Raw genomic sequence first — 26,234 nt, 5'->3', positions numbered from 1 at the left:
AATGTTAAATTACATTAATTAGTATTTTAAAAGATAAATGTTTAAACGTACTATTTATCGCCTGGTAGTTTCTTCAGTTCAGTCAATTTCATGAGGAATAACCGCATTAATATATGAAACACTTAACCATATTAAACTTGCAATAGTCTTCCTTTACCGTAGTCAATTTGCCTTAAAGGTCATTCATACTAGTTAACTGCAGGAGGCGCTGCTGAACATAACATATTTGTTGTTTTCTCATGAAGGGCTCTAAAGAGACTCATGAGTTTTAAACATAGATTAGTTAAATAAAATACATCCTGTGTGTAATTGATGCAAAGTCGCACCTGTGACTACGCAGGACGTGATCTACCGCATCAAGGTGGCCCTCAACAGCAAGTTTGACGGCGTGTACAAGCAAAAAGTGCAGGAGATCGCCCGCGTGAAAGAAAGGAACAAGCAAGTGAAAGAGCTCCTGGACGAGCTGGAAGTGGCCGAGGACCTCTGGGAGCCCTCCCTGAACGACCGAGAGGTGCCCGAGAGGGTGTTCATCGTGGACCACTCCGAGGTCACCTGCCCCCGCATCACCTTCATGCACCTCAGGTATACGCAGGGTGTCACCTGTCTATCTATATGTGCCACTTCAGATACGAGCAGAGAAGTACCTCACCCCCGAGCAGCAGGAGGAGGAGGACCAGAAGAGACTGGAGGAGCAGAAGCGCTTGGCTGCCAAGGTATGCCGCCAAAATAAATGTGACTTTGTTTTGTTTTTAAACTCCCGTTTGCGGTTTCTCACAAATTCTTCCTGGCCTGGAAACCGGACCAAACCCAAGCGAGCTGGTGTACATTTGCATGCAAACTGGCCATAAAGGCTCCAGTAGATTAGGCTGGTAAGAAAAGAACTTTCAGGAATGGCGTGAGAGATGCCTCGCTGAGAGATCACAGCATAGCATAGCAATCAACCAGGGGGGGGGGGCGTCAGGGCCAGCAAGGCCTTCTTTGCTGGCCTAACATAACCAGACATCATCATCATAATGAAATCATTTTTAATGTACTTTCCCTAAATATCTAAAAGTATTCATATTCTCTTCATGTCATATTATGCTCCTTCCAGTGCTGTTGTTTTTAAGTTAAAGTTTGCATCCAGTCAGAATTCAGCTAGTTTATGTTGCCATTAGGGTTGCAAAATTCCGGAAATATTCAAAGTTGGAAACTTTCCATGGGAATTAACGGGAATATTGTTATGGTTGGAGGAGGGAGTTGTGACGGCACAGAACCACAAGGGGGCAATATTGATGGCAGGTTGTGCAGGCTTATGAAGGCAGGTCTGATCGTCTCTCAATTGAAATTGAGAGTTACAGGTTCGATCCACGCTTCCGCCATCCTCGTCATCGCCGTTGTGTCCTTGGGCAAGACACTTCACCCACCTGCTCCCAGTGCCACCCACACTGGTGTAAATGTAACTTAGATATTGGGTTTCACGATGTAAAAGCGCTTTGAGTCACTAGAGAAAAGCACTATATAAATTCAATTCGATTCAATAAAATGTTGTCCTTATTTGTACTGTAAAGTTTAAATTTGAAAAAAATTGAATGACGATAAAAGTTTGTCTATAAGTCTAACTTAAGCCCTGCACAAAACAAGCAAATGACTTTTATTTTACATTTACAAATTATTTAATGACTGTTTATCAAAACATTAATCACACATTAAATATTTTTATGTCATTTTATGTTATATATTTTTTTAATTAAAATTGCTCTTCATATTTCATGACTACATTTCATAGTGAAGTAATGTGTTTTATTTATATTTATTACATTTTTGTTGCGTACATTTAACAAAATACACCATTTATTTTTTGTTTTATTATGCATTATTTTGTATTGCGTATTTATTTTTTTTATTTTTTTTTCCATTGGTATATTTAATTTTTTCATTTTGTATAGCACACCAAACACCAAAAACAACACATATAACCAAAACTGTGAAGAAATGAAGAGGAAAAATAAACGCAAACGGAAAAGCAATATTTCATCATTTCGAGTTTGTCATTATTTTCTTATTTTGCTGTTTTTTAAAAAAACCGAGTTTAAAGGGAATGCAACGGCTAACTTCTTTTAACACTTGCAAGTGTCAAGACTTGGACTTTGGCTTGGTTTGTTCTCCCGTGGTGCAAATGAACTGGACTGGTCAAGGCTTGAAGGTGGGTACAGGATTTATTTTAAACTATCAAAAAAGGAATAAACAAAAAGCGCGCACAGTGGCGGAGAATAAAACTAGACTTTAAACACAAAACTTGCACATTGGCAGAAACTATGAACAATTAAACAAAACACTAACTGTGGCTTAACAAACAAAAACTTACTTGGCATGGAACCGGCATGAAAAAAAGAGTAGCAAGGGTCATCAGGGTGTGGCGAGTGTGCAGGAGCATAAATGTGGTGCGTCGTCAGAACGAACAACAGAAAATGAATGAACTTAAATACTATGGACATGATTAGTGAAAGCAGGTGCGTGACTCGAAACGTGAAACAGGTGCGTGACGTGACAGGTGAAAACTAATGGTTGCTATGGTGACAAGAGTGCACAATGAGTCCAAACGTGGAACAGGTGCGTGACGTGACAGGTGAAAACTAATGGTTGCTATGGTGACCAGACAAGGGAGTGAAAAAGACAGAAACTAAACAAAACATGACTTAAAACAAAACATGATAATACAGACATGACAGCAAGACAGTAAATAATATCAACATGTTGCCTGAAATATTTTATTTTGCTTTTTTTCCCCACCCCAACTCACCGAAACACAATTATGAAACTTCTTGATATACTTTTGATACGAAAATGCTGACAAATGTTTTTTTGTTGTCGTATTCTAGAGTGACAACGTACGGGGAAGGGCACTTGACGACATGATGGAAGGCGTGCTGGAAGTGAAAAAAGACAGCATCTTGAAATCGGTAGGTCAAGCTTATTTTTTTTCCTGAGTTTTTCCCCCCTCTTAATTCCCAGCGGAGTAAAAACAAAGGACCGCAAAAGAAAGCACAGGAAATGAGTAGTAAATGTGCTCCGCAGGAAGTACCGCAGCCCGAGTTTGTTCTGGCCAAGCCCGACAACCAGTGGACGGAGGAGGAGAAAAAGCTCTTCAAAGAGTACGACAAGAAAGTCAAAGAGCTGGATACAGAAAAGGACAAATACAGAAAGGTATTTTACCAAAGTGAAGAAATGTTACCTTCTTACCTCGATGTTTACCTGCAATAAGGCGCTTTTGGTAGCCATCCACAAGCTTCTGCTTGACCACTAAATTGCTGCAGTTCAGCTAAATGTGTTGCTTTTCTGACATGGACTTGTTTCTTCAGCATTGTCCACACCTTTAAGTCAGGACTTTTGGGAAGGCCATTCTAAAACCTTCATTCGAGCCTGATTTAGCCATTCCTTTACCACTTTTGACCTGTGTTTGGGGTCATTGTCCTGTTGACCCAAGATCCAACCTCCGGGCTGATGATTTTAGCTTGTCCTGAACAATTTGGAGGTAATCCTCCTTTTTCATTGCCCCATTTACTCTCCGTAAAGCACCAGTTCCATTGTCAGCAAAACAGGCCCAGAGCATAATACTACCACCACCATGCTTGACGGTAGGTGTCAGGTTCAAACACTGATGACATCTATTAAACAAGACAAGAAGCAAGGAATTAAACAGAGACAGAATGAAATTTGTCTCACCGAGGAGAAACGCGTACACCTGTACCCTTGTGCAGTGTCACCACGCTCTGACGAAAGATTGTACGCCGCCTCTTTTATTTGGACTTTCCCTGATTACATGGCAACAGCTGTTTCTAAGGGAGGGGGGTCATAAACAGCCGTCGCCTTTGATTACAAAACAGTTCAAAGAAAAGGTCGGTTCAAAGAAGAGGTCGTAAAACAGTTCAAAGAAGAGGTGCCTGGAGTTTGGGCAGGTCCTGCTTTTTCTCCGCTTTGTAGACAAAATCTTTGTGTGGATTACAATACATCAAAGAAACAGAACCCTCATGTTGCTTCCCATCCTACACAGTGGAGTTTTACCAGCCTTTTGCTTGGTAGGATCAAAGACAGCTTTTTTTCTGTTAGCTGTGATGCTAATTAATAATATCATCTGACCACAGAACTTTCCTCCAGAAGGTCTTATCTTTGTCCATGTGATGTCAGATGGCTTTTGTTGAGTTACTTTACACTGATTACTTAGGATGGATGCAAATATCGACCGTAACAATACCAAGTATAGTATCGGTATGTGGTTGATACTACAGTGATTAGATCCATATTATTAGGATAAAAAAAAACGTTTGTTGTTTTTGTTATTTTTTACAAACTGTTTTTTGCTTTTGTTTAGTTAATTGCACTATTTACTTCAAATGAATAAACAAATAGACAGTAACAATACCAAGTATAGTATCGGTATGTGGTTGATACTACAGTGATTAGATCCATATTATTAGGATAAAAAAAAACGTTTGTTGTTTTTGTTATTGTTTACAAACTGTTTTTTGCTTTTGTTTAGTTAATTGCACTATTTACTTCAAATGAATAAACAAATAGACAGTAACAATACCAAGTATAGTATCGGTATGTGGTTGATACTACAGTGATTAGATCCATATTATTAGGATAAAAAAAAAAGTTTGTTGTTTTTGTTATTGTTTACAAACTGTTTTTTGCTTTTGTTTAGTTAATTGCACTATTTACTTCAAATGAATAAACAAATAGACAGTAACAATACCAAGTATAGTATCGGTATGTGGTTGATACTACAGTGATTAGATCCATATTATTAGGATAAAAAAAAACGTTTGTTGTTTTTGTTATTGTTTACAAACTGTTTTTTGCTTTTGTTTAGTTCATTGCACTATTTACTTCAAATGAATAAACAAATAGACAGTAACAATACCAAGTATAGTATCGGTATGTGGTTGATACTACAGTGATTAGATCCATATTATTAGGATAAAAAAAAACGTTTGTTGTTTTTGTTATTGTTTACAAACTGTTTTTTGCTTTTGTTTAGTTCATTGCACTATTTACTTCAAATGAATAAACAAATAGACAGTAACAATACCAAGTATAGTATCGGTATGTGGTTGATACTACAGTGATTAGATCCATATTATTAGGATAAAAAAAAAACGTTTTTTGTTGTTTTTGTTATTGTTTACAAACTGTTTTTTTGCTTTTGTTTAGTTCATTGCACTATTTACGTCAAATGAATAAACAAATAGACAGTAACAATACCAAGTATAGTATCGGTATGTGGTTGATACTACAGTGATTAGATCCATATTATTAGGATAAAAAAAAAACGTTTGTTGTTTTTGTTATTTTTTACAAACTGTTTTCTGCTTTTGTTTAGTTAATTGCACTATTTACTTCAAATGAATAAACAAATAGACAGTAACAATACCAAGTATAGAATCGGTATGTGGTTGGTACTACAGTGATTAGATCCATATTATTAGGATAAAAAAAAACGTTTGTTGTTTTTGTTATTGTTTACAAACTGTTTTTTGCTTTTGTTTAGTTAATTGCACTATTTACTTCAAATGAATAAACAAATAGACAGTAACAATACCAAGTATAGTATCGGTATGTGGTTGATACTACAGTGATTAGATCCATATTATTAGGATAAAAAAAAAGTTTGTTGTTTTTGTTATTGTTTACTAACTGTTTTTTGCTTTTGTTTAGTTAATTGCACTATTTACTTCAAATGAATAAACAAATAGACAGTAACAATACCAAGTATATTATCGGTATGTGGTTGATACTACAGTGATTAGATCCATATTATTAGGATTAAAAAAAACGTTTGTTGTTTTTGTTTTTGTTTACAAACTGTTTTTTTGCTTTTGTTTAGTTCATTGCACTATTTACTTCAAATGAATAAACAAATAGACAGTAACAATACCAAGTATAGTATCGGTATGTGGTTGATACTACAGTGATTAGATCCATATTATTAGGATAAAAAAAAACGTTTGTTTTTGTTATTGTTTACAAACTGTTTTTTGCTTTTGTTTAGTTCATTGCACTATTTACTTCAAATGAATAAACAAATAGACAGTAACAATACCAAGTATAGTATCGGTATGTGGTTGATACTACAGTGATTAGATCCATATTATTAGGATAAAAAAAAACGTTTGTTGTTTTTGTTATTGTTTACTAACTGTTTTTTGCTTTTGTTTAGTTAATTGCACTATTTACTTCAAATGAATAAACAAATAGACAGTAACAATACCAAGTATAGTATCGGTATGTGGTTGATACTACAGTGATTAGATCCATATTATTAGGATTTAAAAAAAACGTTTGTTGTTTTGGTTATTTTTTACAAACTGTTTTTTGCTTTTGTTTAGTTCATTGCACTATTTACTTCAAATGAATAAACAAATAGACAGTAACAATACCAAGTATAGTATCGGTATGTGGTTGATACTACAGTGATTAGATCCGTATTATTAGGATAAAAAAAAACGTTTGTTGTTTTTGTTATTGTTTACAAACTGTTTTTTGCTTTTGTTTAGTTAATTGCACTATTTACTTCAAATGAATAAACAAATAGACAGTAACAATACCAAGTATAGTATCGGTATGTGGTTGATACTACAGTGATTAGATCCATATTATTAGGATAAAAAAAACGTTTGTTGTTTTTGTTATTGTTTACTAACTGTTTTTTGCTTTTGTTTAGTTAATTGCACTATTTACTTCAAATGAATAAACAAATAGACAGTAACAATACCAAGTATAGTATCGGTATGTGGTTGATACTACAGTGATTAGATCCATATTATTAGGATAAAAAAAAACGTTTGTTGTTTTTGTTATTGTTTACAAACTGTTTTTTGCTTTTGTTTAGTTCATTGCACTATTTACTTCAAATGAATAAACAAATAGACAGTAACAATACCAAGTATAGTATCGGTATGTGGTTGATACTACAGTGATTAGATCCATATTATTAGGATAAAAAAAAACGTTTGTTGTTTTTGTTATTGTTTACTAACTGTTTTTTGCTTTTGTTTAGTTAATTGCACTATTTACTTCAAATGAATAAACAAATAGACAGTAACAATACCAAGTATAGTATCGGTATGTGGTTGATACTACAGTGATTAGATCCATATTATTAGGATAAAAAAAAACGTTTGTTGTTTTTGTTATTGTTTACAAACTGTTTTTTGCTTTTGTTTAGTTCATTGCACTATTTACTTCAAATGAATAAACAAATAGACAGTAACAATACCAAGTATAGTATCGGTATGTGGTTGATACTACAGTGATTAGATCCATATTATTAGGATTAAAAAAAACGTTTGTTGTTTTTGTTATTGTTTACAAACTGTTTTTTGCTTTTGTTTAGTTAATTGCACTATTTACTTCAAATGAATAAACAAATAGACAGTAACAATACCAAGTATAGTATCGGTATGTGGTTGATACTACAGTGATTAGATCCATATTATTAGGATAAAAAAAAACGTTTGTTGTTTTTGTTATTGTTCAAACTGTTTTTTGCTTTTGTTTAGTTAATTGCACTATTTACTTCAAATGAATAAACAAATAGACAGTAACAATACCAAGTATAGTATCGGTATGTGGTTGATACTACAGTGATTAGATCCATATTATTAGGATAAAAAAAAACGTTTTTTGTTATTGTTTACAAACTGTTTTTTGCTTTTGTTTAGTTAATTGCACTATTTACTTCAAATGAATAAACAAATAGACAGTAACAATACCAAGTATAGTATCGGTATGTGGTTGATACTACAGTGATTAGATCCATATTATTAGGATAAAAAAAAACATTTGTTGTTTTTGTTATTGTTTACAAACTGTTTTTTGCTTTTGTTTAGTTAATTGCACTATTTACTTCAAATGAATAAACAAATAGACAGTAACAATACCAAGTATAGTATCGGTATGTGGTTGATACTACAGTGATTAGATCCATATTATTAGGATAAAAAAAAACGTTTGTTGTTTTTGTTATTGTTTACAAACTGTTTTTTGCTTTTGTTTAGTTCATTGCACTATTTACTTCAAATGAATAAACAAATAGACAGTAACAATACCAAGTATAGTATCGGTATGTGGTTGATACTACAGTGATTAGATCCATATTATTAGGATGAAAAAAAAAGTTTGTTGTTTTGGTTATTTTTTACAAACTGTTTTTTGCTTTTGTTTAGTTAATTGCACTATTTACTTCAAATGAATAAACAAATAGACAGTAACAATACCAAGTATAGTATCGGTATATGGTTGATACTACAGTGATTAGATCCATATTATTAGGATAAAAAAAAAAGCGTTTGTTGTTTTTGTTATTTTTTACAAACTGTTTTTTGCTTTTGTTTAGTTAATTGCACTATTTACTTCAAATGAATAAACAAATAGACAGTAACAATACCAAGTATAGTATCGGTATGTGGTTGATACTACAGTGATTAGATCCATATTATTAGGATAAAAAAAAACATTTGTTGTTTTTGTTATTTTTTACAAACTGTTTTTTGCTTTTGTTTAGTTAATTGCACTATTTACTTCAAATGAATAAACAAATAGACAGTAACAATACCAAGTATAGTATCGGTATGTGGTTGATACTACAGTGATTAGATCCATATTTTTATGATAAAAAAAACAAGTTTTTTGTTGTTTTTGTTATCGTTTACAAACTCAGGAAATAAAATCCAATAGTAGTTTTGCTTGCTTATTTAATTGCACTATTTACTTAAAACCCATACAAATACGGACCGTAACAATACCGAGTATAGTATTAGTATTGGTCGATACAACGGTAGGCATGGTGTTCCTGGGATTAAAGGCCTCACCTTTTCTCCTCCAAACATATTGTGGCCAATAGCACTGATTTTAGCAGTAAAATTCAAGCAACAGAGCCTTTTCTCTTTTTTTTTTACTGTAAAATCTTGTTTTTTTATTTGTCTTTTAATGTTTGTGTCTTACTGTACATGTAAAAACACAGTATTTTATGGTAAAAAAGCTTTAATCGTATATTTGAGCGTAAAATCTATTGTCAATTTTCCAGTCTATAGTTTGATTGATCATTAGGGCCCACATGGCCCATTGTATAAGGACTCCCAAAGGGAGTCCTTATACAATGGGCCATAAGGACCTATTGAATTTGTAAGGTTTTACTATTCTTTATTCTTTATTCTTCCGCCGCCACTTTAAACTGTAATTTGACCCACTTAACATGCTTCAAAACTCACCATATTTGACCCACACATCAGGACCTGCAAAAATGGCCTTTTTAAAAAAAAAAAAACGAACCACAAAACTCAAAATTGCGGTCTAGCGGCCCCTACGAAAAAAAAAAACTAGACTGCCTGTAACTCCCACTAGGAAGGTCGGAGAGACATAAAACAAAAACCTTTATGTAGGTGTGACTTAGACCTAGATTTCATCATAGTATATTCTCGGGCAAAAATCAACAGGAAGTTGGCAATTCCCCCTTCAAGACAAAAAAGTACTAAAAACAGTCACTTTTGCCTCTTTGAGCTGTAAATTGAACCCCGTTAACATGCTTCAAAACTCACCGAACTGAACACACACATCAGGACTGGCAAAAATTGTGATCTAATAAAAAAAAACTAACCCCAAATCTCAAAATTGTGCTCTAGCGCAATTTTTTAATGAAACGCACAAAAAAACTGCTCCTCGGATGAAAAAACTGACAAAACTGCCTGTAACTCTCCCTGGAAAGGTCGGAGAGACATGAAACAAAAACCTCTATGTAGGTCTCACTTAGACCTACATTTCATAAATTGACAACCCCCAGCAAAAATCAACAGGAAGTTTGCTATTCCCCCTTCAAAACAATTTTTTTGTAAAAACCGGTCACCTTCCTTCAAAAACTATCTCCTCTGAGCGCGTTTGTCGTTTCGGCTTCAAACTAACACAGGAGAGAGATTAAACCCTTGTGTATAAAATAACAGAACAGCGTTTTAATTCCTGCTCCGGTTTTGATTTTATGACCCTTCAAAGACCCGCTGCGCTGATGCTGCTGCGCTGCTGTTTTTTTAAGATGGCTGCTTAAAAGCAGGAAGCACCAACGTGTCCACACAATGCAGACAAGGTAGGTACACTAGACAAAAGTCTTGGGACACTTCAGACTAAAAGTAGACAAAAGTATTGGGACACTTAGGACTAGCACCTGCCAAATACGCGGGCCCGACCAATGCTGCTTGCAGCTTTAATTAGGGACCGCAATGTCCCTTTGGGACAAAGGACCCTATTGTATTTGTAAGGTTTTATTATTATTATTCCGCCGCCTCTATGAGCTGTAATTTGACCCCCTTAACATGTTTCAAAACTCACCATATTTGACACACACATCAGGACTGGCGAAAATTGCCATCTAATAAAAAAACCAAACCCAAAACTCAAAATTGCGCTCTAGCGCCCCCTAGGAAGAAAACACAGACACACTGCTTATAACTTCCAGTAAAAATATCATAGCGACATGAAACAAAAACCTCTATGTAGGTCTCACTTAGACCTACATTTCATACACTGACACCCTTCAGCAAAAATCAACAGGAAGTTGGCAATTCTCCCTTCAAAACAAAAGTTTTGTAAAAACTGTCACTTTTGCCTCTTTGAGCTACAATTTGACCCCTTTCACATGCTTCAAAACTCACCAAACTGGACACACACATAAGGACTGGCAAAAATTGCGATCTAATAAAAAACCCAACCCCAAAACTCTCAAAATTGCGCTCTAGCGCCCCCTAGGAATAAAACACAGACAAAACTGCTCCTAGGAAGAAAACACAGACAAAACTGCATGTAACTTCCAGTAAGAATGTTGTAGAGACATGAAACAAAAACCTTTATGTAGGTCTCACTTAGACCTACATTTCATAAATTGACAACCCTCAGCAAATATCAACAGGAAGTTTGCAATTCCCCCTTCAAAACAAAAGCTTTGTAAAAACCGGTCACCTTTTTTCAAAAATGAGCACGTTTGTCGTGTCGGCTTCAAACTAGCACAGGAGAGAGATTGAACCCTTCTGATTAAAAGTTTTAATTACTGCTCCGGTTTGGATTTTATGTGCCGTCAAAGTCGGTCCCGTCCATCGCTGCTTGCAGCTTTAATTAGGGCCCGCATGGCCCATTGCAAAAGGACTCCCGAAGGGAGTCCTTATGCAATGGGACATAAGGACCTATTGTATTTGTAAGGTTTTGTTCTTTATTCTTCCGCCGCCACATTAAACTGTAATTTGACCCACTTAACATGCTTCAAAACTCACCATATTTGACCCACACATCAGGACCTGCGAAAATTGCCTTTTTTATAAAAAACCGAACCACAAAACTTAAAATTGCGCTCTAGCGCCCCCTAGGAAAAAAAAAACTAGACTGCCTGTAACTCCCACTAGGAAGGTCGGCGAGACATGAAACAAAAACCTCTATGTAGGTCTGACTTAGACCTACATTTCATAATAGTACATTGTCGGGCTAAAATCAACAGGAAGTTGGCAATTCCCCCTTCAAGACAAAAAAGTACTAAAAACAGTAACTTTTGCCTCTTTGAGCTGTAATTTGACCCCCTTAACATGCTTCAAAACTCACCGAACTGAACACACACATCAGGACTGGCAAAAATTGCGATCTAATAAAAAAACCTAACCCCAAATCTCAAAATTGTGCTCTAGCGCAATTTTTTTTATGAAACGCACAAAAAACGGCTCCTCGGATGAAAAAACAGACAAAACTGCCTGTAACTCCCACTGGGAATGTCAGAGAGACATGAAACAAAAACCTCTATGTAGGTCTCGCTTAGACCTACATTTCATAATTTGACAACCCCCAGCAAAAATCAACAGGAAGTTTGCTATTCCCCCTTCAAAACAATTTTTTTGTAAAAACCGGTCACCTTCCTTCAAAAACTATCTCCTCTGAGCGCATTTGTCGTTTCGCCTTCAAACTAACACAGGAGAGAGATTGAAACCTTGTGATTACAATGACAGAAGCGCTTTTTTTCTAACTGCTCCGGTTTTGATTTTATGACCCTTCAAAGACCCGCTGCGCTGATGCTGCTGCGCTGCTGTTTTTTTAAGATGCAGACAAGGTAGGTACACTAGACAAAAGTCTTGGGACACTTCAGACTAAAAGTAGACAAAAGTATTGGGACACTTAGGACTATCACTGGACAAAAGTATTGGGACATTTAGGACTAGCACCTGCCAAATATGCGGGCCCGACCAATGCTGCTTGCAGCTTTAATTATTATTAGGGCCCGCATGGCCCATTGCATAAGGACTCCCAAAGGGAGTCCTTATGCAATGGGACATAAGGACCTATTGAATTTGTAAGGTTTTATTATTATTATTCTTCCGCAACTTTGCGCTGTAATTTGACCCCCTTAACATACTTCAAAACTTACCAAATTTTACACACACACCAGTAATATACGGCAAAACTTTTTATCAAAAAACCAAACATCAAAACTCAAAATTGCGCTCTAGCGCAATTTTTGAATAAAACGCAGAAAAAACTGCTCCTCGGAAGAAAAAAATGACAAAACTGCCTGTAACTCCCACTGGGAAGGTCGGAGAGACATGAAACAAAAACCTCTATGTAGGCCTCACTTAGACCTACATTTCATAAATTGACAACCCCCAGCAAAAATCAACAGGAAGTTTGCTATTCCCCCTTCAAAACAACATTTTTGTAAAAACCGGTCACCTTCCTTCAAAAACTATCTCCTCTGAGCGCGTTTGTCGTTTCGGCTTCAAACTAACACAGGAGAGAGATTAAACCCTTGTGATTAAAAGGACAGAAGCGCGTTTTTTCTAACCGCTCCGGTTTTGATTTTATGAGCCTTCAAAGAACCGCTGCGCTGATGCTGCTGCGCTGCTGTTTTTTTAAGATGGCTGCTTAAAAGCAGGAAGCACCAACGTGCCCACACAATGCAGACAAGGTAGGTACACTACACAAAAGTCTTGGGACACTTCAGACTAAAAGTAGACAAAAGTATTGGGACACTTATAACTACCACTGGACAAAAGTATTGGGACACTTAGGCCGAAAACTGGACAAAAGTATTGGGACACTTGGGACTACAACTTGACAAAAGTATTGGGACACTTAGGACTACAACTTACCAAAAGTATTGGGACACTTGGGACTAAAACTGGACAAAAGTATTGGGACACTTAGGACTACAACTTACCAAAAGTATTGGGACACTTGGGACTAAAACTGGACAAAAGTATTGGGACATTTAGGACTAGCACCTGCCAAATACGCGGGCCCGACCAACGCTGCTTGCAGCTTTAATTTCTTTTGAAATTATAAGTCAAACAGATATTCAAGCACAGTATTTATCTTTATTTTAACAAAAAAAAATGTTTTGGAATACATGATCATGTAAATATTTTGATTTTGATAATATTGCATTTTACATGATTTTTACTGATATGTTCAGTAAGAAAAGATGAAGCCGTTTTTGTCTGATTTGGAACTGACCTGCAATTACAGTCGCTGGAAAACGAAATCAAAAGCCTCCAGAAGGCCACCAAAGACGCCACCGAGCGCTTTGATGACGGCTTGAAGAAGCTGTTTGAAAGAAAAATCAAGTCGGACATGGCCATATGTCAGGTGAACAACACACACACACACACACACACACACACACACACTAAGTTATTTAGTAAAATATTGTCATTACTTTTGGGATGATGGACTTACAAGTAGTTGAATGACACCTCTGTCTTGGCCTGGGGGGTCTTTATGGCTTACCATTGGCACTTTGAGGAGGGTGGCAAGAACCCTGCCACACAACTAGGGCTGACCATTACGTCGATGGCGAGCTCGCGGTCGATGGCGAGGATGTGCCAGTCGATGGCCAGCCAGGCGTTGAAAAAATAGAGCTAAAAATGAGCGATCATCACTCTTCACTATGACGTCACTTGATTGACATTCTCGGCACCCGAGGGTCTTGTGAGATGACGCGCAGTTCCTGGCTTCACAATAAAAGTGCTGCTCCATCCTGCCTGCGCTAACAAAATAAGAGTCTCAACAAACTACAGAGTTTGCTGTCGATGTATTTCTTGTAAAGTGTATAAAAACGAGTACGGAAGCTGGACAAATAAGATGGCAAAAAGCAAGCACTTTCATGTGGTATTGGACAGAAATGAGGACTTTTTTTCTCCTCCACAATTTAAATGAGGAAAAAGTGGAAGTTGTCCACACTACTGTGAATCCTGTTTGATTCCAATCAATGCAAGTCTTCAGAACCAGGTCATACCCCATATTTTCAGGATATATATATATATATATATATATATATATATATATATATATATATATATATATATATATATGTATGTATGTGTGGGGAAAAAATCACAAGACTACTTCATCTCTACAGGCCTGTTTCATGAGGGGTTCCCTCAATCATCAGGAGATTTTAATGGAAGCTAAAATCTCCTGATGATTGAGGGAACCCCTCATGAAACAGGCCTGTAGAGATGAAGTAGTCTTGTGATTTTTTTCCCACACATACATATATTGCGCTCTACTACGGTATCGAGCACTATTTTTTGGATAACCTTATTAAGACATATATATATATATATATATATATATATATATATATATATATATATATATATATATATATATATATATATATACACACATATATTTGAATTTGACCAAGCAACCCCCCCGTACCAAAAAGCCCTTGATGAAAGCGGATACAATTTCACCCTCACCTATGAACCCACGCCAGGAAACCAACCAAAAAAGAACAGAAAACGAAACGTCATCATCTGGTACAACCCCCCATACAGCAAAAACGTCTCAACTAACATTGGACACAAATTCCTCAATCTGATTGACAAACACTTTCCCAAAGACAACAACCTAAGAAAAGTATTCAACAAGAACAACATTAAATTGAGCTACAGCTGTATGAACAATATACGACAAATTATCTCAAACCACAACAAAACAATTGCAAATGAGCCGTCGGCCCCCGGACAGAGCGACTCCAAAACCAACAAAGGCTGCAACTGCCGAAAGAAACCTGATTGCCCTCCCAACGGGGGGTGCTTACAAACATCAGTTGTCTACCAATCTAAGGTAACACGCAAGGACATTAACACATCCGACACATATGTAGGATTAACCGAGGGAGAGTTCAAAACCAGATGGAACAATCACAAGGCTTCTTTCAGGAACCAAAACCTGCGGAATACCACAGAACTCAGCAAACACATTTGGGACCTCAAAGACAATAATGTTGAATATTCAATAACATGGCAAATTCTTGCATCCAGCACACCTTACAATAGTGGTAATAAAAGATGCAACCTATGCTTGAAAGAGAAACTGTTTATTATTTACCGTCCAGACCTGTCATCCCTCAACAAGCGCAGCGAAATTGTAACAGCATGCCGCCACAGACAGAAACACCTCCTAGGTAACACATGAGCCAATCACCACGCCCCTACGCCAGCCTGTACCCACCCACTCTGTGCCCTATATAAACCATGGTATGTGAATGCTCCCATTAAAATCTCCTGATGATTGAGGGAACCCCCTCATGAAACAGGCCTGTAGAGATGAAATAGTCTTGTGATTTTTTTCCCCACACATACATAAATATATATATATATATATATATATATATATATATATATATATATATATATATATATATATATATATAAATACTTGACTTGGTGAATTCTAGCTGTCAATATACTCGTCCCCTCTTAACCACGCCCCCAAGCCCCCCACCCACCCAGCCCCACACCTCCCGAAATTGGAGGTCTCAAGGTTGGCAAGTATGAATGATACTAACTTAAATATTGTCTAATTATGCAAAAATATATGATCAAACCATTTTTTTAAATATAAATAAATACTAATAATGATGATTCCAAAGCAAATTATCCATCAAAGTGTGCAATGTAAAAGTAGCAATAGATTTCATGGTCAAATTGTGACATTTACTGTGCTTTTTACAGCATTTTTCTCAAAATGAGAAAAAAACCAGCACTTTTTTTTACTGTAATAAACTGTGGTGCCGTTTTGGCATTTACAGTAATACACCCAAAAATCTACAGTTGTTTGATTTGCGGTAAAAAAAAAAAAAAAAAAGGCCAAAATGTTACTGTAAAATTGCAGTTTTTTTATTTATAGTAAAAAAAACAAATGTAAATTTTACCGTACAATTCTGGCAACTGAGCTGCCTTTTTTTGTACCATTAAAAACAGCAGTAATTTACAGTAATATACACTACATTTTGAGGTGAAATTATTGCAATTTCCTCATTTTAGTTTTTTAAAAATCGACCAAAAAAATGCATTAAAAAATAGTGTAATAATTGGCACTGTTAGGGCCAAACATAACTGTGATGTGGCCCTCAGTGAAAAGCACTTTGACACCTCTGCAGTAAGTGAACCAAGGTTGCCATGATGCTGAAATGAGTCATTTTTAAAATTGTTATTTTACAGGAAGAATTGAAGATTAAAATTCTAAGTTACTCCATACTCATGGAAGAGGTCATGGGCATTGATGAAAAGGAGCATAAATCAAAACTTGGCCAAATGGAGGCCAACAAGGTGTGTTCATCTGGAAATGATCCGATTGTTGTAATAATATTTATTGCTCCTCGCGCATGCAACCTGCCCTCATTAGCTGCTTGTCTTGTAGAAGAACATGAGCGAAGAATTGCAGAAGTTTCAAAAAGAGGTGGAATTTTCCCACGAGAGCTTTGACAACATTGTCGCTGAGGACAAAGTAAGTCTGCTCGTAATATCACTCTTCACAAATCCATCCATCCATCCATCCATTTTCTACCGCTTGTCCCATTCCTGATATGGACAAAAAACAACTAAAAACAACCAAAAATTAACAAGCAATAGTATATCATCTATATTTTAAGCACATTTTCTATTATAAAATTATATAATAAATGTAAAATAAATGTTTTAAGGAAGAAAAATAACTGGGTTACTCATTTTTGGGGATTTATATTTTGTCCAATTTTTCATATGGACAAAAAACAACTAAAACCAACCAAAAATTAACAAGCAATAGTATATAATCCATAATTTTAAGCACATTTTCTATCATAAAATGATAAGATAAATGTAAAATAAATGTTTTAAGGAAGAAAAATAACTCGGTTACTCATTGTTGGGGATTTATATTTTGTCCACTTTTTGGTATGGACAAAAAAACAACTAAAAACAACCAAAAATTAACAAGCAATAGTATATAATCCATAATTTTAAGCACATTTTGTATCATAAAATGATAAGATAAATGTAAAATAAATGTTTTAAAGAAGAAAGATAACTGGGTTACTCATTGTTGGGGATTTATATTTTGTCCAATTTTTGATATGGACAAAAAACAACTAAAAACAACTAAAAATTAACAAGCAATAGTATATAATCCATAATTTTAAGCACATTTTCTATTATAAAATGATATAATAAATGTAAAATAAATGTTTTAAGGACGAAAAATAACTGGGTTACTCATTGTTGGGGATTTATATTTTTTCCAATTTTTCATATGGACAAAAAATAACTAAAACCAACCAAAAATTAACAAGCAATAGTATATAATCCATCATTTTAAGCACATTTTCTATTATAAAATGATAAGATAAATGTAAAATAAATGTTTTAAGGAAGAAAAACAACTGGGTTACTCATTGTTGGGGATTTATATTTTGTCCACTTTTTGGTATGGACAAAAAAACAACTAAAACCAACCAAAAATTAACAAGCAATAGTATATAATCCATAATTTTAAGCACATTTTCTATCATAAAATGATAAGATAAATGTAAAATAAATGTTTTAAAGAAGAAAAATAACTGGGTTACTCATTGTTGGGGATTTATATTTTGTCCAATTTTTGATATGGACAAAAAAACAACTAAAAACAACAAAAAATTAACAAGCAATAGTATATAATCCATAATTTTAAGCACATTTTCTATTATAAAATGATATGATAAATGTAAAATAAATGTTTTAAGGAAGAAAAATAACTCGGTTACTCATTGTTGGGGATTTATATTTTTTCCAATTTTTCATATGGACAAAAAATAACTAAAACCAGCAAAAAAAGATCAAGCAATCGTATATAATCCATCATTTTAAGCACATTTTCTATTATAAAATGATATGATAAATGTAAAATAAATGTTTTAAGGAAGAAAAATAACTGGTTACTCATTATTGGGGATTTATATTTTGTCCAATTTTTGATATGGACAAAAAAATACAAAAATTAACAAGCAATAGTATATAATCCATATTTTAAGCACATTTTCTATTATAAAATGATATGATAAATGTAAAATAAATGTTTTAAGGAAGAAAAACAACTGGGTTACTCATTGTTGGGGATTTATATTTTTTCCCAATTTTTGATATGGACAATAAACAACTAAAACCAACCAAAAATTAACAAGCAATAGGATATAATCCATAATTTTAAGCACATTTTCTATTATACAATGATAAGATAAATGTAAAATACATGTTTTAAAGAAGAAAAACAACTGGGTTACTCATTGTTGGGGATTTATATTTTGTCCACTTTTTGGTATGGACAAAAAAACAACTAAAAACAACCAAAAATTAACAAGCAATAGTATATAATCCATAATTTTAAGCACATTTTCTATCATAAAATGATAAGATAAATGTAAAATACATGTTTTAAAGAAGAAAAACAACTGGGTTACTCATTGTTGGGGATTTATATTTTGTCCACTTTTTGGTATGGACAAAAAAACAACTAAAACCAACCAAAAATTAACAAGCAATAGTATATAATCCATAATTTTAAGCACATTTTGTATCATAAAATGATAAGATAAATGTAAAATACATGTTTTAAAGAAGAAAAACAACTGGGTTACTCATTGTTGGGGATTTATATTTTGTCCACTTTTTGATATGGACAAAAAACAACTAAAACTAACAAAAAATTAACAAGCAATAGTATATAATCCATAATTTTAAGCACATTTTCTATCATAAAATGATAAGATAAATGTAAAATACATGTTTTAAAGAAGAAAAACAACTGGGTTACTCATTGTTGGGGATTTATATTTTGTCCACTTTTTGATATGGACAAAAAACAACTAAAACTAACAAAAAATTAACAAGCAATAGTATATAATCCATCATTTTAAGCACATTTTCTATTATAAAATATGATAAGTATAAAATAAATGTTTTAAGGAAGAAAAACAACTGGGTTACTCATTATTGGGAATTTATATTTTTTTCAATTTTTGATATGGACAAAAAATACTAAAATTAACAAGCAATAGTATATAATCCATATTTTAAGCACATTTTCTATTATAAAATGATATGATAAATGTAAAATAAATGTTTTAAGGAAGAAAAACAACTGGGTTACTCATTGTTGGGGATTTATATTTTTTCCCAATTTTTGATATGGACAAAAAACAACTATAACCAACAAAAAATTAACAAGCAATAGTATATAATCCATAAATTTAAGCACATTTTCTGTTATAAAATGATATGATAAATGTGAAATAAAGGTTTTAAGGAAGAAAAATAACTGGTTACTCATTATTGGGGATTTATATTTTGTCCAATTTTTGATATGGACAAAAAAATTCTAAAATTAACAAGCAATAGTATATAATCCATATTTTAAGCACATTTTCTATTATAAAATGATATATGATAAATGTAAAATAAATGTTTTAAGGAAGAAAAACAACTGCGTTACTCATTGTTAGGGATTTATATTTTTTTCCCAATATTTGATATGGACAAAAAACAACTAAAACCAACAAAAAATTAACAAGCAATAGGATATAATCCATAATTTTAAGAACATTTTCTATTATAAAATGATATAATAAATGTAAAATAAATGTTTTAAGGAAGAAAAATAACTGGGTTACTCATTGTTGGGGATTTATATTTTTTCCAATTTTTCATATGGACAAAAAATAACTAAAACCAGCAAAAAATGATCAAGCAATAGTATATAATCCATAAATTTAAGCACATTTTCTGTTATAAAATGATATGATGAATGTAAAATAAATGTTTTAAGGAAGAAAAATAACTGGTTACTCATTATTGGGGATTTATATTTTGTCCAATTTTTGATATGGACAAAAAAATACAAAAATTAACAAGCAATAGTATATAATCCATATTTTAAGCACATTTTCTATTATAAAATGATATGATAAATGTAAAATAAATGTTTTAAGGAAGAAAAACAACTGGGTTACTCATTGTTGGGGATTTATATTTTTTCCCAATTTTTGATATGGACAATAAACAACTAAAACCAACCAAAAATTAACAAGCAATAGGATATAATCCATAATTTTAAGCACATTTTCTATTATACAATGATAAGATAAATGTAAAATACATGTTTTAAAGAAGAAAAACAACTGGGTTACTCATTGTTGGGGATTTATATTTTGTCCACTTTTTGGTATGGACAAAAACAACAACTAAAACCAACCAAAAATTAACAAGCAATAGTATATAATCCATAATTTTAAGCACATTTTCTATCATAAAATGATAAGATAAATGTAAAATACATGTTTTAAAGAAGAAAAACAACTGGGTTACTCATTGTTGGGGATTTATATTTTGTCCACTTTTTGATATGGACAAAAAACAACTAAAACTAACAAAAAATTAACAAGCAATAGTATATAATCCATAATTTTAAGCACATTTTCTATCATAAAATGATAAGATAAATGTAAAATAAATGTTTTAAAGAAGAAAAATAACTGGGTTACTCATTGTTGGGGATTTATATTTTTTCCAATTTTTCATATGGACAAAAAACAACTAAAACCAGCAAAAAAAGATCAAGCAATAGTATATAATCCATCATTTTAAGCACATTTTCTATTATAAAATATGATAAGTATAAAATAAATGTTTTAAGGAAGAAAAACAACTGGGTTACTCATTATTGGGAATTTATATTTTGTTCAATTTTTGATATGGACAAAAAATACTAAAATTAACAAGCAATAGTATATAATCCATATTTTAAGCACATTTTCTATTATAAAATGATATGATAAATGTAAAATAAATGTTTTAAGGAAGAAAAACAACTGGGTTACTCATTGTTGGGGATTTATATTTTTTCCAATTTTTCATATGGACAAAAAACAACTAAAACCAGCAAAAAAAGATCAAGCAATAGTATATAATCCATCATTTTAAGCACATTTTCTATTATAAAATATGATAAGTATAAAATAAATGTTTTAAGGAAGAAAAACAACTGGGTTACTCATTATTGGGAATTTATATTTTGTTCAATTTTTGATATGGACAAAAAATACTAAAATTAACAAGCAATAGTATATAATCCATATTTTAAGCACATTTTCTATTATAAAATGATATGATAAATGTAAAATAAATGTTTTAAGGAAGAAAAATAACTGGGTTACTTATTGTTGGGGATTTATATTTTGTCCACTTTTTGATATGGACAAAAAACAACTAAAACCAACCAAAAATGATCAAGCAATAGTATTTAATCCATCATTTTAAGCACATTTTCTATTATGAAATATGATAAATGTAAAATAAATGTTTTAAGGAAGAAAAACAACTGGTTACTCATTATTGGGAATTTATATTTTGTCCAATTTTTGATATGGACAAAAAATACTAAAATTAACAAGCAATAGTATATAATCCATATTTTAAGCACATTTTCTATTATAAAATGATATGATAAATGTAAAATAAATGTTTTAAGGAAGAAAAATAACTGGATTACTTATTGTTGGGGATTTATATTTTCTCCAATTTTTGATATGGACAAAAAACAACTAAAACCAGCAAAAAATGATCAAGCAATAGTATATAATCCATCATTTTAAGCACATTTTCTATCATAAAATGATATGATAAATGTAAAATAAATGTTTTAAGGAAGAAAAATAACTTGGTTACTTATTGTTGGGGATTTATATTTTGTCCAATTTTTGATATGGACAAAAAACAACTAAAACCAACCAAACATTATCAAGCAATAATATATAATCCATCATTTTAAGCACATTTTCTATTATAAAATGATATGATAAATGTAAAATAAATGTTTTAAGGAAGAAAAATAAATGGGTTACTCATTGTTGGGGATTTATATTTTGTCCAATTTTTGATATGGACAAAAAAATACTAAAATTAACAAGCAATAGTATATAATCCATATTTTAAGCACATTTTCTATTATAAAATGATATGATAAATGTAAAATAAATGTTTTAAGGAAGAAAAACAACTGGGTTACTCATTGTTGGGGATTTATATTTTTTCCCAATTTTTGATATGGACAAAAAACAACTAAAACCAACAAAAAATTAACAAGCAATAGGATATAATCCATAATTTTAAGCACATTTTCTATTATAAAATGATATGATAAATGTAAAATAAATGTTTTAAGGAAAAAAAAAACTTGGTTACTCGTTGTTGGGGATTTATATTTCGTCCAATTTTTCATATGGACAAAAAAACAACTAAAACCAACAAAAAAACAACAAGCAATAGGATATAGTCCATAATTTTAAGCACAGTTTCTATTATAAAATGATATGATAAATGTAAAATAAATGTTTTAAGGAAGAAAAATAACTGGTTACTCATTATTGGGGATTTATATTTTGTCCAATTTTTGATATGGACAAGAAAATACTAAAATTAACAAGCAATAGTATATAATCTATATTTTAAGCACATTTTCTATTATAAAATGATATGATATATGTGAAATAAATGTCTTAAGGAAGAAAAATAACTGGGTTACTCATTGTTGGGGATTTATATTTTGTCCAATTTTTGATATGGACAAGAAAATACTAAAATTAACAAGCAATAATATATAATCCATCATTTTAAGCACATTTTCTATTATAAAATGATATGATAAATGTAAAATAAATGTTTTAAGGAAGAAAAACAACTGCGTTACTCATTGTTGGGGATTTATATTTTTTCCCAATTTTTGATATGGACAAAAAACAACTAAAACCAACAAAAAAGCAACAAGCAATAGGATATAATCCATAATTTTAAGCACATTTTCTATTATAAAATGATATGATAAATGTGAAATAAAGGTTTTAAGGAAGAAAAATAACTGGTTACTCATTATTGGGGATTTATATTTTGTCCAATTTTTGATATGGACAAAAAAATTCTAAAATTAACAAGCAATAGTATATAATCCATATTTTAAGCACATTTTCTATTATAAAATGATATGATAAATGTAAAATAAATGTTTTAAGGAAGAAAAACAACTGCGTTACTCATTGTTAGGGATTTATATTTTTTTCCCAATATTTGATATGGACAAAAAACAACTAAAACCAACAAAAAATGAACAAGCAATAGGATATAATCCATAATTTTAAGCACATTTTCTATTATAAAATGATATAATAAATGTAAAATAAATCTTTTAAGGAAGAAAAATAACTGGGTTACTCATTGTTGGGGATTTATATTTTGTCCACTTTTTGATATGGACAAAAAACAACTAAAACCAACAAAAAATTAACAAGCAATAGGATATAATCCATAATTTTAAGCACATTTTCTATTATAAAATGATATGATAAATGTAAAATAAATGTTTTAAGGAAAAAAAATAACTTGGTTACTCGTTGTTGGGGATTTATATTTTGTCCACTTTTTGATATCGACAAAAAACAACTAAAACTAACAAAAAATTAACAAGCAATAGTATATAATCCATAATTTTAAGCACATTTTCTATCATAAAATGATAAGATAAATGTAAAATAAATGTTTTAAAGAAGAAAAATAACTGGGTTACTTACTCATTGTTGGGGATTTATATTTTCTCAAATTTTTGATAAGGACCAAAAACAACTAAAACCAACCAAAAATGGTCAAGCAATAGTATATAATCCATAATTTTAAGCACATTTTCTATTATATAATATGATAAGTGTAAAATAAATGTTTTAAGGAAGAAAAACAACTGGTTACTCATTATTGGGGATTTATATTTTGTCCAATTTTTGATATGGACAAAAAAATACTAAAATTAACAAGCAATAGTATATAATCCATAGTTTAAGTACATTTTCTATTATAAAATATGATAAATGTAAAATAAATGTTTTAAGGAAGAAAAACAACTGCGTTACTCATTGTTGGGGATTTATATTTTTTCCCAATTTTTGATATGGACAAAAAACAACTAAAACCAACAAAAAAATGAACAAGCAATAGTATATAATCCATAATTTTAAGCACATTTTCTATTATAAAATGATATGATAAATGTAAAATAAATGTTTTAAGGAAGAAAAATAACTGGGTTACTCATTGTTGGGGATTTATATTTTTTCCAATTTTTCATATCGACAAAAAACAACTAAAATCAGCAAAAAATGATCAAGCAATAGTATATAATCCACAATTTTAAGTACATTTTCTATTATAAAATGATATGATAAATGTTTTAAGGAAGAAAAATAACTGGTTACTCATTATTGGGGATTTATATTTTGTCCAATTTTTGATATGGACAAAAAAATTCTAAAATTAACAAGCAATAGTATATAATCCATATTTTAAGCACATTTTCTATTATAAAATGATATGATAAATGTAAAATAAATGTTTTAAGGAAGAAAAACAACTGCGTTACTCATTGTTGGGGATTTATATTTTTTCCCAATTTTTGATATGGACAAAAAACAACTAAAACCAACAAAAAATGAACAAGCAATAGGATATAATCCATAATTTTAAGCACATTTTCTATTATAAAATGATATGATAAATGTAAAATAAATGTTTTAAGGAAGAAAAATAACTTGGTTACTTATTGTTGGGGATTTATATTTAGTCCAATTTTTGATATGGACAAAAAACAACTAAAACCAACCAAACATTATCAAGCAATAATATATAATCCATCATTTTAAGCACATTTTCTATTATAAAATGATATGATAAATGTAAAATAAATGTTTTAAGGAAGAAAAATAACTCGGTTACTCATTGTTGGGGATTTATATTTTGTCCAATTTTTGATATGGACAAAAAAACAACTAAAACCAACAAAAAAACAACAAGCAATAGTATATAATCCATAATTTTAAGCACATTTTCTATTATAAAATGATATGATAAATGTCAAATAAATGTTTTAAGGAAGAAAAATAACTGGATTACTCATTGTTGGGGATTTATATTTTGTCCAATTTTTGATATGGACAAAAAACAACTAAAACCAGCAAAAAATGATCAAGCAATATTATATAATCCATAATTTTAAGCACATTTTCTATTATAAAATGATATGATGAATGTGAAATAAATGTTTTAAGGAAGAAAAATAACTGGTTACTCATTATTGGGGATTTATATTTTGTCCAATTTTTGATATGGACAAAAACATTGTAAAATTAACAAACAATAGTATATAATCCATATTTTAAGCACATTTTCTATTATAAATTGATATGATACATGTAAAATAAATGTTTTAAGGAAGAAAAACAACTGCGTTACTCATTGTTGGGGATTTATATTTGTTCCCAATTTTTGATATGGACAAAAAACAACTAAAACCAACAAAAAATTAACAAGCAATAGGATATAATCCATAATTTTAAGCACATTTTCTATTGTAAAATGATGTGATAAATGTAAAATAAATGTTTTAAGGAAGAAAAACAACTGGGTTCCTCATTTTTGGGGATTTATATTTTGTCCAATTTTTGATATGGACAAAAAACAACTAAAACCAACCAAACATTATCAAGCAATAATATATAATCCATCATTTTAAGCACATTTTCTATTATAAAATGATATGATAAATGTAAAATAAATGTTTTAAGGAAGAAAAATAACTCGGTTACTCATTGTTGGGGATTTATATTTTGTCCAATTTTTGATATGGACAAAAAAACAACTAAAACCAACAAAAAATTAACAAGAAATAGTATATAATCCATACTTTTAAGCACATTTTCTATTCTAAACTCTTGATGTGATAATTGAATGTCTCTCCAGGCTCTGGACAAAGAATTCCGGAAGGAGTTCTCAGGTCTTCACAAGGCCATGGTGGATCAGCTCTATAAACTGTTCAAAAGAAGACCCAGG

At 31.5% G+C, this 26,234-nt stretch overlaps 1 protein-coding gene across 1 annotated transcript in view; it reads left to right on the top strand.

The window, feature by feature from the left end:
• Nucleotides 1–26,234, top strand: part of cfap43 (cilia and flagella associated protein 43) — an 80,923-nt gene that overhangs the window by 11,346 nt on the left and 43,343 nt on the right. Inside the window, exons 8-15 of the mRNA XM_061968316.1 lie at nt 341–547; nt 627–713; nt 2,862–2,942; nt 3,058–3,186; nt 13,531–13,650; nt 16,518–16,625; nt 16,717–16,803; nt 26,145–26,233. Coding sequence (XP_061824300.1) covers nt 341–547; nt 627–713; nt 2,862–2,942; nt 3,058–3,186; nt 13,531–13,650; nt 16,518–16,625; nt 16,717–16,803; nt 26,145–26,233 — 908 coding nt within the window. The remainder of the gene's footprint in view (nt 1–340; nt 548–626; nt 714–2,861; nt 2,943–3,057; nt 3,187–13,530; nt 13,651–16,517; nt 16,626–16,716; nt 16,804–26,144; nt 26,234) is intronic.

The sequence above is a fragment of the Nerophis lumbriciformis genome, linkage group LG02 (genome assembly GCF_033978685.3).
Source record: "Nerophis lumbriciformis linkage group LG02, RoL_Nlum_v2.1, whole genome shotgun sequence".
Classification (NCBI taxonomy): Eukaryota; Metazoa; Chordata; class Actinopteri; order Syngnathiformes; family Syngnathidae; genus Nerophis; species Nerophis lumbriciformis.
The sequence above is the reverse complement of the archived record's forward strand: the minus strand, read 5'-3'. Positions and strand labels throughout refer to the sequence as shown.